This window comes from Anneissia japonica, unplaced genomic scaffold, assembly GCF_011630105.1.
Source record: "Anneissia japonica isolate Jap-2015-1 unplaced genomic scaffold, ASM1163010v1 scaffold287714_len2871179_cov188, whole genome shotgun sequence".
NCBI classification, from domain to species: Eukaryota; Metazoa; Echinodermata; class Crinoidea; order Comatulida; family Comatulidae; genus Anneissia; species Anneissia japonica.
The window spans coordinates 195626-209837 of NW_022755542.1; the positions used below are offsets into that span (position 1 = coordinate 195626).

At 33.0% G+C, this 14212-nt stretch overlaps 2 protein-coding genes across 2 annotated transcripts in view; one reads left to right on the top strand and one right to left on the bottom strand.

Annotated features, from left to right (window-relative positions):
• Window positions 1-8063: 8063 nt before the first annotated feature.
• LOC117123569 lies at window positions 8064-11621 on the bottom strand. The gene is made up of 2 exons (XM_033269547.1): window positions 11356-11621; window positions 8064-10436 (listed from the first exon to the last, which is right to left on the bottom strand). The coding sequence occupies exon 2, from the start codon at window positions 10281-10283 to the stop codon at window positions 9099-9101; it is 1185 nt and encodes a 394-aa protein (XP_033125438.1). The 5' UTR covers window positions 10284-10436; window positions 11356-11621; the 3' UTR covers window positions 8064-9098.
• Window positions 11622-11804: 183 nt separating this feature from the next.
• Window positions 11805-14212, top strand: part of LOC117123570 — a 4604-nt gene continuing 2196 nt past the window's right edge. The window contains exons 1-2 of the mRNA XM_033269548.1: window positions 11805-11963; window positions 13793-13942. Coding sequence (XP_033125439.1) covers window positions 13861-13942 — 82 coding nt within the window. The 5' untranslated portion in view covers window positions 11805-11963; window positions 13793-13860. The remainder of the gene's footprint in view (window positions 11964-13792; window positions 13943-14212) is intronic.

Genomic DNA, 14212 nt, shown 5'->3' on the forward strand with positions numbered 1-14212 from the left:
AGAAGAACTTGAAAAAACTCGCATATTTCATATATCATATTGCGGCAATGATTGGGACCTTTTGTATTTTATTCACATGCAATTCAAATGAAACTATTCTAGACAAAGATCTGTCCGGTCAGTTTCAAAACGTAGGGTTAATAACATTTTCAAAGACACGATCTTTTGTCAATTTTTCGTTCACGAAAAAGTCCTAAAACCTGAACATAGACTTTAGCCCGTAAGGTTATTCACGATCTTCCACTTGGTTTTGTAAATTTACAATTCAAACTGGCTCTTATTGAACCCTGTTGTTAACAATGAACATTTGGGTTTGAGCAAATTGACTTTTGTGAGATAGTTAGGTTGCGGTTGATGAGAAAAATATTGACTCTCAATGACTCCATGTATTGGGAAGTCACTTAGCCCTATACTGTATTGGATAAGTTTCTGGAGAAAATTAAGAGTAGACTTTTGCCTTTCTTAAAAATGTGACATGGTATTATTCTGTGCCCCCATTTTTAAAAACAAGGTCTTGGGTTTAATTGCAAAATGTCGGCTAGTCCTTTGTTTTTCCAATACTCGATTGCTGGCCCTCTCTCTCTTCTATTTTGTTTACTTTCTATATTTGTAATTATCAGTAATACATCGCTTTATTTGACTGTTCCAGCATGGCGATTACCATTGCAAGCGAAAATGAATGTGAAAATATCTAGGCCTAAGTTTATGATGATTTAATGACTGATCAATGAACTCTTCGTGTGAAACTTTGTGATATGTTCCACAACTGTAATCTGCCCCATGCGTGTACTTTAATGTTTACCATGACGTTGAGCTAATTGTTTCACTGCCTTTATGGTCTGATCTTTGCGACACTCCTAGGTGTCTATATTCTCGGAAGCCTAAAGCAGACTGCATACGTGCCAATATTGAGCAGAGTCGTTGAAGTGTTAGTCATGAGTCCAAATAATAACCCGATGTTAGTAGTTATTGGTAATTGGAATAGTATTGAAACACGGTGCTATTTTCTTGTAAGATAAGCTGTTTCCATTCGGTATCGATCGAATAAACCAGTAGGTAACTATATAATTTCAAACTCTGTAACAATCTAAATACTGCACTGTAGATGATGAACAAAAAAAATAGGCCTAACAAGGTCACAGAAACCCGGTAACACATAGGCCTAGACATACTTATAAGCTGTGCATTTTCATTTGCATTCTTAAAAACACAATTTTCTCCAGATTCACTTAACACACCATCATGAATTATTTTCTTGAACCTACTACGAAATACAATATATGTGTCACGTGAAAAGAAGCTTTAAAGAAGACTATAAAGAATTCTGTCACGTCTACATCAAAATGTTTCGAAGAGGAACGTAAAATCTACGGTACGACACTCTATATGAGCAGATTGTTCAATAGTGTTAATGCTGTTGATGCGAGAGGTCTGTTAAATAAAAACTATTGAAGTGATCGACTGGCCGCTGAAGAATGAGTGTATATCGATCCATTTCGCGCGAACTGCCAATAAAACATGTCCAATTAAAAGTATTTTACTACTTAAATGCAAACGACTAATCAATCAGGAGCAATGTAACACCTGGAGAAAGGTATTGAACAGGAAGTATGGAGTGATGTGTTATTCATGTACTACATTCAATCCTATATTAAATATATAACCTATATACAAACTTATAATTATATAAATATATAGGCCCTATAATATAAAAATACAATATAATGAATTATACACATTAACTTTAATGTATTAAATATCAAATAAGAATGGCTTCCTATTAGTTATAACACTGAGTGCTTAATATAGACGTAAAGATAAACTTGACTTATATTACAAGTAATCAATCAAAAATCAGTAATTTCTTTATTGTAAGTTGATTTTCTCTGGAAGGAAGATAAAGTGAATTGTGCTTTTTCGCTACCTATCTTCAGGGACGTATCCAGGGGGGGGGGAGCCGTGGGAGCCGAGGCTCCCCCTCCCCCTTTTGTACACAGTGTTAAAATTTTAAAGCTTGTTCTTGAGCCAATACAAATTCTTTCCTGGGATCACTCAAAATGAATACTTCTAAAACATGTAAATATGCATCAGTATACATAGGCCTAATAGAACACGTATAGGCCTAAGCGTGATTTAAAAAAATCTTAAATCTATAAATCTCAGGCCAGGTATTTTAAGATATAGAAATGCGATACTGTATGGTTCAGTTTCGTTTTTATACTTTTCCAAGTTTTGTTTAATAATACTAATACTAATAGTAAAAATAATAATAACAATGATGATGATCATCATCATGATGATAATGATGACGATAATAATTGATAATAATATTGATATAGCAATAAAAAGTGAAGAAAATTGTGCTAAATGCGAAAAAAAAAGTTGTGAGTGTTGATCATAATTATTATAGTATAGTTAAAGCTTAGTAAGATAGTTAGGCCTAAGTTGTCCTGGATATTAAGTAGATCAGCGTTCCGCAAAATTTTTACTTCACGGCCTATTTATGATTCCAGGCACCAAGCCGCGGCCCAGCAGCCCAGCCGCGCCAGGGACCAACATACCAAATCTTGGCAAGAACTTTTGATCATGAAGCCTCCATGTATATACGCTATTTTGACATCATTATCTGTTCTCTAAGTGATAAAAGATTTTATTGTATACAAATTAAATATTATTTTATTAAATAAATAATACCGTACATTTGTGTTTCCCCACCCCCACCCTCCGACAATTGTTCATTGTTTTTTCTTTCTACCATGATTCAACCAAACACGGTTCAGCCACACACGTCATAGCAGGGCTGTAGCCACGAGAAGTGAAATGGTCAGGTTGCAAGCGAAGTGCGAGCACTGATGATTAGGGCTAGGGGGCCGCCAAGGGCCCCAGGTCGGGGTTCAGGTTTCCGGGGCCAATAAACTGTAATATTATTGTAAACCATTAAACTGTAATATTATTAACATTAAGCAATTAAACTGTAATATTATTAACACAACGTAAAACATGTACATATCAAAATTATTATGTCTAATCTTTCTTTGTCGATGCCTGCATAAAACGTGATTTGAATCTAACATGATGATATTCATAAACAATCGAAATTCTCTGTACAATATTATGCTAAACATTTACAGAATGGACTTCCTTATGTTGTGGTCATATTAGACTGTAATATTATTATTAAAGAAGTTCATTCAACAAACAACATAAAGCATATACATATCAAATTTATTGGGTTGAAGTTCTCATGTCAGTGCATGCATAAAACGATTTCCTAATATTTTTATATCCGAGATTGGCAGACAAAATTCTCTATAGTATATACTATATACTAATTTAATGAGTGGACTTCCTTGATTTAAGAACATATATACTAATGTATATTGAGGTACGCAAAGTTTAGTAGGTTAGAAGTTTAAAAGAGAGGATTTCCTTATGTTGTGGTCATATTAGACTAATAATATTTAAAACCATTCAACATAAAACATATCAAAATTATTAAGTTAAACTTTCTACTTCGGTGCATGAATATAACGTAATTTTGGGATATATGAGATTTACATAACATTTGAGAATGTACTGAATATAAAATCTTCAATATTTTACATTTTAATCAGCGATCTATCAGAAATACAGGGATTGGTTATACTGTAAAGCCTTCAGAACCCCTGAAATACTAAAACTGGGATGCAACAGGCAGTGAATATTTCATTTTGATTTAGTGTAGATGTTTTTTACATATTTTAAATTTTATTTGAATTCTTTTTATTTTGTATGGTCCATATGTTATATTTTCCACATACAGATAAATGAATACCTGAACTGATATTTTATGAGTTTCAGATTACTATATACAAAACAGATATCATAAATCATCATTGTCCGACTGTGTGCATTGAACATTCCCAACCGTAACTTAGGCTACCGGCCTCGCTTGACACTTCACAACAAAGGGCCTGTTAATTAATCTTGCACAGCTTCCTCCTCATCATCATCTTCTTCATCATCATAATTATTAATTGTCCATAGCAATGTAGTGAAAAAATATGAATTCAGGGTGTATTCAATAATAGACGTCTCATAATGCACGAAGTGTATTTCAAAGAATCTAGAAAACAAAAACTTTTCGAATATCTAAAATTTATCTTCCAGCGACAAAACAAGCTAGCTAGCCAATATGGGAAGCCATCTGTGCGAGCCAGGGTAAACTCTGGATCCGCGCTTGACATGTATTTAATGCTTAAAAAAGGTATATTTACAGTATATTTATTTATAGAAAATAATGTTGCATACTAGCACTATCAGGAATAAATATACAGATAAAGGCTCCCGAGTGGGCATAGACACAAAACCGCTTATAATTATTCAAATAGCACGCATCATTTGGCACTTTAGCAGCGTGTGCAAGCGACTCATTCGCTGTAATAGTGAAGCGGCTTTATTAAAAACTATTTTCTCCATGATAAAACGTCTCTTTGTTATTTTTTTCCAATTTCCAGACGGCTTCGCGGCCCTCTAAAAATGTTTCGCGGCCAAATTTGGGCCGCGGACCATAGTTTGCGGAACGTCGATCTAGAGGTACTGTTTCCTCAAATTTTCTCACCTCAGCTCCAACCATGGTGGGTCTGAGGTGCGTGTTGACTCACAAAATATCCTCCCCCGCCACCTTTCAAAACAGATCTGTGCCCTTCTCTGGGTATGACATTAAACTCTATCGAGTCGGCTCCTGATGTTTTTAGTATTTCGATCTTGTTTTTCATGTCAATTTTTCGTGATTATGACTATTCTGGATAAAGAATGTTTTGAGCAGAGGTGGATTCAAGGCCCGCCACCCCCCTCCCTTCATTTTTTAAGGAAAAAAAAAGGAAAAATATATTAAAATTTAAGTGTGAGAGTGTAATTTCCGGTCATCTAGAGATGCCCTAATCCTAAATTTTTTAACCTCAACCCCAACCACGATGGGGCTGAGGTGGGTGGTTCCTCGGTCTGTGAAAGTCCCTCCCTGGTTCACCTCTCTTTCGAATTCCTGGATCAGGTTGTTGATTTATTATATAATTATTGTTGCACTTATTTATAATACAATTTATATTGCAATTTTCACTTTATCCTCTCAAAACAGTCCTAAGAACGTTCAGATTGCGCTACTTCACAGGGGAATTCGCCCCCGGGACTCCACCGGGGTCATACGTAATTCGCATAACGGCTCCACAATCCCCACCCTTTCAAAATTCTGGCTACGTCCCTGCCTATCTTACAATATTTTCATATAATGATTAACGTCGAAGAAAGTACTGTACCGTACTGATAATATTTCTTACCGTAAGCTTTATGCGAAATTCAATTTGTTTAAAGCTACGTAGACATTTGTGCTTTTGAATAGTTTAAACAGTTCCCCACTCACGAATACGAATAGGCCTACGAATACATTAACACTTTATTGCAATTTGAAATAAAATAAAAATTGAAGTTTAACATTAAAAATACATAATAAAATATCAATATAAAATCTCAAATACAATCAAGAAACAACTAACAAATGGGTAAAGTGGAGGAAAACTAACAAGGGGCAGGGACAGTAAAAGTAAAGAGAAAAAAAGATAAAACATAAAAAGCCATGTATAGCCATTGGGACTTAAAACAGACAGGTAGCAAAAATCTAAGTTATTTTAGTTTTCAAATATGTTGATTTATTGATTCAATTTTTGCTACAGGGTATTTTACAGCATTTAAAAGTTTTTTTTTTTATTATTGAATTTCATAATTGGGCCATTTTTTTTTAAATTTATTGATTCAATTCTTGCTATTTTACAGTATATTTAAAATCATTGAAGATTTTAAAAAAAAAAGTCATTTCTATTACAGCTGAATTTTTTCATTGAGGCCATTTTTACCTACTTGTCATTTGTGGCCATTTTTACAAGGGCTATTATTACCGGGGCCTTTTTTTTCCCTACATTCTGCTCCGATTACAAAGAAAAGGAGACGATGTTGCTTATCAAAGGAATGAAACGTGTGTATTCGTTACATGTTGTTGTTACCTCAGTCAGCAATGTGGCGCTGCACTGCATCTGCCACGGGTCCCCAGGTGCTGCCTGGCTAAAATTTCCAATTTCCAAGTAACTATACGAATGTAACGCCTCTATTAAAGATACGGTACATGTATATGTCTCGGAAACTTTTAAAAGGTCATGGTAAAAGTATAGGGACTGTAGTAGGTCTGTAAATTGACGAGGAATATATTTGACCATTCTAATTTTTAATTGAATAACCTAATTTAAACCAACATCGGCCCATACCATCGATGTATTTGGCGAACAATGTGCTTTTGTCGAACAATGTGTTTTTGGCGAACAGATGTTATGGTTCTATATGGCGCATTCAGATTATGTACTCGGCATAAAATGTTTTCGTAACATTATGTTCTCGGCACATGTTCACATACCACACCGAACGAAAAAGTTCTTGAAATACGATCATTCAGATTGTAAAACCATGTTCTTGGCATTTATGCATGTGTAACATTTTGAGAGGAGCTCAGAGATACTGTAGGCCTAACTTTCCATTTTATTAAATTTGTCTCTTATACGATCCCAGGGTCTTCGTGGAAATCCCAAGATTGTCGGATACCTTTTGGGAAAGTTGCTTATTCCCAGATCCTTTGGTATTTTGTGCTTCTATCTCCCTTCTTCCCAAACTTCAACTACGCAATTCATTTCGATGACTGCACTCCATGTGCTTCCTCTGTCAGAACATGTTTTCAGCATTTTGTTTTGTTCCAAAACATTTAGGCCTACGGCATAAATTAATCAACAGAACAGTAGTATTATAAAAGCACATAGAAAATATTATTAGATTATCACTCTTATGTTCTAAAAAAATGATGAAGGGCGGTTTTTTTTAATTGGAACAATAGATTAGGCCTATTTCGCCTTTGTTTTTATCGATGAGGGAGGGGACTGTTTATATTGGTCTGTAATAGTAAATATTGTATAAAAACAGGTTTAATTTTATAGTTTTTTAAAGAAAATGTATTTAAAGTAACAAAATTGCATTGTTATTTTTATGCTGTTGAAATAATTGATGCGGAAAAAAAAATTTATATTTCCCGAATTTTTGACGCTTGCGGAAGTGATAATCTAATAAATTTTTATATTTGCCCTAACATGTGTACAGTGCGCCTAGGAAGAATGTCAAAGCAGGTCAGGTCACGTCAGTGAAGCCCGCCCACACAGCAAAATTCTAAATTCTAACCAAGAAAAAATATTCTTGTTTCAAGAATGGTTTACTTAAAATAAGGAAATTATTTCTCATTGAGATTTAAAACCACTCAAAACAAGAAACATTTTACTAAGAAAGACACAGTTTTCTTAAAACAAGATTCACGATATTCTTGAAAATACTTATTTTTAGAAATATTTGACTTAAAATAAGAATTAAGTATCATAATTTCTTATTGAGAAATAATATGCTTAAAACAAGAATCGCAATATTCTTGAAAATACTTATTTTAAGAAATATTTCTTTTAAAATAAGAAGGCAATATTATGGAAATCTTATCAAGAATATTTTTGCTTAAAAAAGGTTCGCAATATTCTTGAAAATACTTATTCTGAGAAATATTTTACTCAAAATAAAAATTCAATATTATGGAATTCTCATCAAGAATTTTTTCGCAGAAAACAAGATTCATGATATTCTTGAAAATACTTATTCTAAGAAACATTCTGCTTAAAATAAGAAGCCAATATTATACTATCCTTATCAAGAATATTGTTGCTTAAAACAAGATTCGCAATATTCTTGAAAATACTTATTATAAGAAATGCTTTACTTAAAGTAAGAAGCCAATATTGCATGATCCTTATCAAGAATATTTTTTCTTGAAACAAGAAACACAATATTCTTGGAGATACTTCCCGAGAAATATTTTACTTAAAACAAGAAGCCAATATCGCATCATCCTTATCAAGAATATTGTTGCTTAAAACAAGATTCGCGATATTCTAGAAAATACTTATTCTAAGAAACATTTTACTTAAAATAAGAAGCAACATTAATTCAAGCAGTTTACCTTACTTATTTAATGCATATCAATTATTAATCACATTTTTGATCATAGGTAGACTATTTTATGTCCATTCAATTAAAATTTGTATTGTATAAAATAAAAGACACAATATTTGCTTAATTAAATTATTAAAAGATTACAAGATAATTAACTTTCAAATACATTTCCTACATCCATAAAATGTGTTGTAAGCACAATGTCTTCATGTTTAGTAACTCCTTCCTTCAACATATTCTTCTATAATATCATCAATATCATATTTAACAGGAACGTAGTTGTTACCACATTCATCATTCTTTAAATGAAATACATTATAATCAACTAAACTTTCGGTCGCGTAAAAAGAAAATCTGTGGGTGTCTGTTACTAGATAGGCCTGATAACTGTATTCAAAACATACAGTGTTCCATAAGTCTACTCCAAAATATACATACTCTTGTATTAACAATATTTGTGATATTGCACCAAAAACAGGAATTTCTGGATCACCAGTTGTACCAACAGCAACAATAGCACCCTTTTTATATGTTGTACCATACAACTTTATCCAACTTGTTTTAAAGACATTGTTTAACTGTATTCCAGGTAACAGACCTAATTCGTCAAACTTATTGCGCGGGTTATTACAGCTCAACTGATCCACTTTCCTTACAACTCCGTATGTTTTTTCACTTGAAAACAGGGGGTGCGAGTCTGTTGGCTCATTTGAATTACCAAAATTGCAACAATCATTAAACTGATGACGCTTAGCAAGTGACATTGTCAAATTCTTAAAGTTTTGCTTTCTAGCAAGTTCTTTAAAGTACGGTAGTTATGTGCCGATTCAAAGCTAAAACATGATGAACGAACCATTGGTCCAAGCATCCGTATCGTAGATGGAATATGTATGAGATAATGTTGCTTTGGTGTTATATTAACATCTGGAAACAGTTCTGTGAAGTTGAATAAATGTTCTTTAATTAAATGTTTTAAATATTGGATGCTTTCAATCTTAATAACTGGTGAAAATATTAACTGGACTATTTGAATCAGCTCAATAAGAAAGGTATAGTGACGACTGCTTTTGTCTACTAAAGGTCCAATAATAAAAGGCAACAAACGTAGAAATAAATGAGCCTGGGCTGCTTTGTATTCCAAACCTATCTATACCAAAAAATACAGATTCTTTAAGTGGCCCCGGTTTATCAGAGACTTCTGAATAGCCATAGGCATGATTAGCAATAGCACCATTGATTTGATTTAATGTAATGCTACCAGACTGTATAAAGTGCAATAATACAAATCTAACTTCATACTGGACTGTTCCTTCAAGTAACGTATGCATAATATCTTGGGGAAGCTGCTTTGTCACATCAAATGTTGGAAGCTCACATAATGCACTTCTCACATTAATTCCGTAACTAGTTTGCAAATCTTTCTTTACAAATTTTGTAGATGCTTGTTCAATTTCAGAGCATTGCCTGTTATAATTTTGTCTTGTCCTAAGTCTGAAGGATTCCTCAACAAAATTAGATTGCATCTCATCAAACTCACACATACAATGTCGACATTTTTGAAATGCTACCCCAACTCCTTCTTTGAATCCACCCAAATAATGTTGACCAAGGGTATCCCCAGCACACATTAATACTTTGCCATAGATCTTCTGGTTTACGCCATTAATCAACATTGTACGTCCGTTATACAGCAACTGCAAATCTTCTATGATCGGCCTCATAATACAGTTTATTCCATATTTCTTAACTAATTTTGCATTAGCAATTGCCAATAATCGAACAGCACACCGCTTGGACCTGAACTTTGGACTTATGTTACCGATTGTGTAATAGTAAAGGTCTAATTTATGTGTACCTGCTTTGCTTCCAAGAGGATTGCACACTTCTAACTCATCATGGTATAGTATAATCAGAAACGACTTTCTATCTTCATCAAAAAAATTGTCTCTTTGATAAATACTTCCATCATGCATATCATAGAACACTCCTGATTTATGCATATTTGGCTTTTTCAGAACCATGGCTGATATCCTGTCATTTAATAGCAGTTGTTGCAAGCTTTCTATAATAGGAATATAAAAGAAAGACTCCGCTTTTTCACAAATAACTCTTTTCGCTCCTTTTTTTTTTCGAACAAACTTTGTCCCAATTGTAATCTCTTTGTAATCAACAAAATTAAAATGTTCCTTTATGAACTTAGTTTGTAGTGCCTCAGTGTCCATACAATTAAAAGGATCTGGTGTAGTTTTAAACAAATCTTTGACAATATCCTTATGTTCACAACCTTCAAGAGCAGTCAGCACTTCACTTTCAACAGAGGACAGAACTTGGCTAATTAAACTACGTGTACTGTGAATGATAGATTCTACTGCAACCTGTAACAAAAGAGACATACATTGTAGTACCTTATACCTCTATGGTACCATGTTAATATAGTATAATGCATTTTGTTGTGTTTGTTAAGAGTTAAATAGAAATTTTAAAAGATTTTGTTTTGTATGTGATGCTTATAATGGACCGGGTCATTCTGGAATGGGACAGTTCGGCAAAAAATGACCTGAAATGTGGTAAAGAGTAGTGAAGGGCAAAATAGATTACAGAATTAATGATGATAACTTGTCAATTAAAGTTTTTTATTTCCATACATATCTTTTAAATGCGGCATAAATTATAAAGTAATTTAATTATCTTACATTGAGATAGGCCTAGGCCTACGTTTATTTTTAAAATCCTAGTCAATGATGTCAATATTTTAGTTCCAATGATTTATTCCAAACCCCAATGATTATATAAATGTGCCTCTCTTATTACTAAGTACTCTCATTCCTCTATTCTAATTCTACCTTCTACTTTAGATTACAGTGCCTGTGCCTAATTGGTTTGGAGTTGTTTAATTTCCTCAGGGGCGGACCCAGGATTTTTTGAGCCGGGGGGAGGGGGGCTCAAATAATATTATCATCATCGTTATTATTCTTATAATAAACTTAGGATAAACTATAACCATAGGCCTAGGCCTAATTGTGAAAATTTATTTTTTATATTTTCGAAAGTGGGCCTGCCGGGGGTAGGGGGGGGGGGGCGAGCGCCTGTTGCCTGTTGCTTATTTATCTCACTTCGTTAGATCAAACATAGCCTAGCCCTTAGGCCGGCCTAGAACTACCTAGGCCTAGCCTAGACTAGGCCTTCCTAGGCTAGCCTTAAGTAAGAGAACTGTATCACAAAATAATAATTAGGCATTAAATAGGCCTGGGCCTGGGCCCAGCAACAAAACAAGTCATTTCGATTTTCTCTTACCTGGGGAATCTTGTTTCTTTACTTGAGCTTCATTAAAAAGAAAGCAGCACTTTTCTTAAGAAAAAGTAGTTGACTGACTTTTATGTATAGGTCTTGGATATATCGTAGATAGAGGCTCTGTACGTTCTGTAATGGCCCACTTAGGGGAGGTCATTCCTTGTCGAGCAATGTCCTTTCCAGATGCTTGTGATTGGAGGTCAGTCAACATTTCCCATTATCGCCAGTCCACTTGCCCATTCATCATCCACGATGGCTCCAAAGTTGAAGTAATTGCATTCCGTAGGGTTTGTTTACCAGACGCGAAATATTGATTTTCTTTAACTAAACTGAATCGCATGAGTATTGTGACCATCCGACTGTCTGGATACAACGGCTAGCTTTAACTTTGCCCAAATCCTTTGGAAATCAAAAATACCAGTACACGTCCCATTCAATTTTCAAACTGTTTTTGGACCAACGTGAGCATTGCAATCAAACAATTTGATTTTTTCCCCGTTTTATTGGATATATATATATATTTTTTTGGATTCAATAATCTTCTATCATGTCGAAAGACTTGTTGTCAAAAATTCGAGCTATATATGTTGAAGTTGCAAACATGCTAACAGGTAAGAATTGTAATACTGTATAATTATTATTATTCTAATTTATAAACTGAGGCCCCTACGAATAAGTTACAATTGTGTAAGCATGTAAGTGAGCTAAGTGGGCTCGGCCTGGCCTGCCTACTAAATAGCCCTGGCCATAGTATAGGCCGCTGTGGCTGTGCTAGCTAGACTGTTAATTAGCAACAATTCTGTATCTAAAAAATTCAGTTAGGGTGATATAAATTATATTTTTATATAGGCTAGCAGTACTACTAGTAGTACTATCTATGAGTCTATATATCGTACTAAGCTTACTGAGATAATGATACCAGTATTTAAACAAGCCTGGCCTAGCCCCACATTGGCCTAGGCCTATTGTATTGGGAAAACACTCAACATTATTTAAAAAAAAAATTATTAGCTCATGACAGCAACATTACAGATTGATGAATATTAAAATAAGTTAATATTGAATAGGCTTAGGCTTAAGCAAAATAGTATTTAGCTACTATAACACAGGCCTAGCCACACTTTTTTTTAGATATGGCGAGACTATAATTAAAAATAAAATTTTATTTTTGGCCAATTAACGCACATGCCGCAACCAAAAAATGAAAATTTCAGAAAAAAATTAAAGTTTTTTTACATTTTTTTATTATGCCCTTCACTGCCTTGAAATTTTCAGAGATAAAATATGTATATTTCTTCATAATTAAATAAATTTTAAGCATATATTTAACCATCTTATTTTACATTCACCAATAAAATTTTATTTTTATTTTCACCAATAAAATGTTATTTTTATTTTATCCTCCATCTGGATGTTTATGGCAAAGCTATTTGCTAGATAAGAAAACAAAATTTTAGTTTTTTTTATTCTGTCCTCCCATGATCTTTAAAAAAATAAGTTCGCTAAACAAAGAATAAAAAAGTCTAGCTTATTTGTTAAAAAAGTTATTTTTAATTTAATTTAATTATTGCATTAGTTGGCATGTTTGTGTACCATATTGTAGTCTCTCTCAAACTATGAAATTATCATAGAAAATAAAAAAGAATTTGTCCCTAAAAAAAAAAAAAATATTTTAATCTCTTTTCAAATCAACTTTTAATTCAGACGTGATGAAGTGATGATAAACTACCCAAGTCAGTGAGCTGTGCTTAACCAACAATATTGAAATATTATGATTTGATGCAATTTCTTTTCCTCATGTCATTTAAAATAAAAAATCATAAATGCATACCGAAGGGTTGTATCATAATTTTTTTTTGTTCTTAAAAGACTATAACTATTATATGATTTTCTTAAATAAATTTGTTTACAATTCATGTTTTTAACACAGGAAAATCACTTATCATATACAGTAATTGAAATTGCACTAGCTAGCAATAAACTTTGTCTAGTTTATGCACTATTTTTCTGTCATAAAATAAATATACATAAAAATAAGTTAACTAGGATTCAAGAATACAAGGATACTTTATTCATCCCACAAAGGAGAAATTTCATGGCTGGAATACAAAAATGTAACAATCTTGAACATTTAACTGATAGTGATGATAATAATAATAATAATAATAATAATAATAATAATAATAATAATAATAATAGATATTTTAAATCCAGTATTTTGTAGTAAATTTAGGGGGGGGGGGGTTTTCATTTTATTTTTATGGAATTAGAACTTTCAATAACTTCAATAAGCATATTATTGCATTGTTTATTATACATTTATATAACATTGGAGTATAAAAATATTGGAAAGTAATATAACAAAGATTTCTTCTTTTGAAGTTTCAAATATTAATCAATTGCAGTTTAAAATATACCAAAATAATTTTCATTGTTTTAGATCATTGAAGAAGTCCGCAGAATTCTTGGGAAGGATGCAGAAGGCTCCCCAAGAAGATTTACAGACTTATGCTTAAATCGGCTTTATACCAAAATAGATACTATGGAATGACGAAGAGAAATACTGCTCCTCCAACCAAACCCACTACTGGTATGATTTATATTTTCTCTTAATAATATAACTATTCTAAATACTTGTATTGAGTGGTAGCGGGTCTCTTATGTATGAATACAGAGTACTGTACTTGTGCTGATAAGCATGCCTCTCCAATTTCATTGCCTTCCAAAAGGCCTGCTTTCACCTGTGGTTGAGCTGGTATTTGCTTATTAACATACCAGACATAATTATATCCTGTGAATGTATATAAATGTTTATATCTTAGGTTTTGCTTACTAATTTTGTATCTCATTTGAATATATA

Bases quoted from the DNA above. Each gene is read 5' to 3' on its own strand.
- LOC117123569 (XM_033269547.1), bottom strand. From the start codon at position 10,283: ATGGACACTGAGGCACTACAAACTAAGTTCATAAAGGAACATTTTAAT.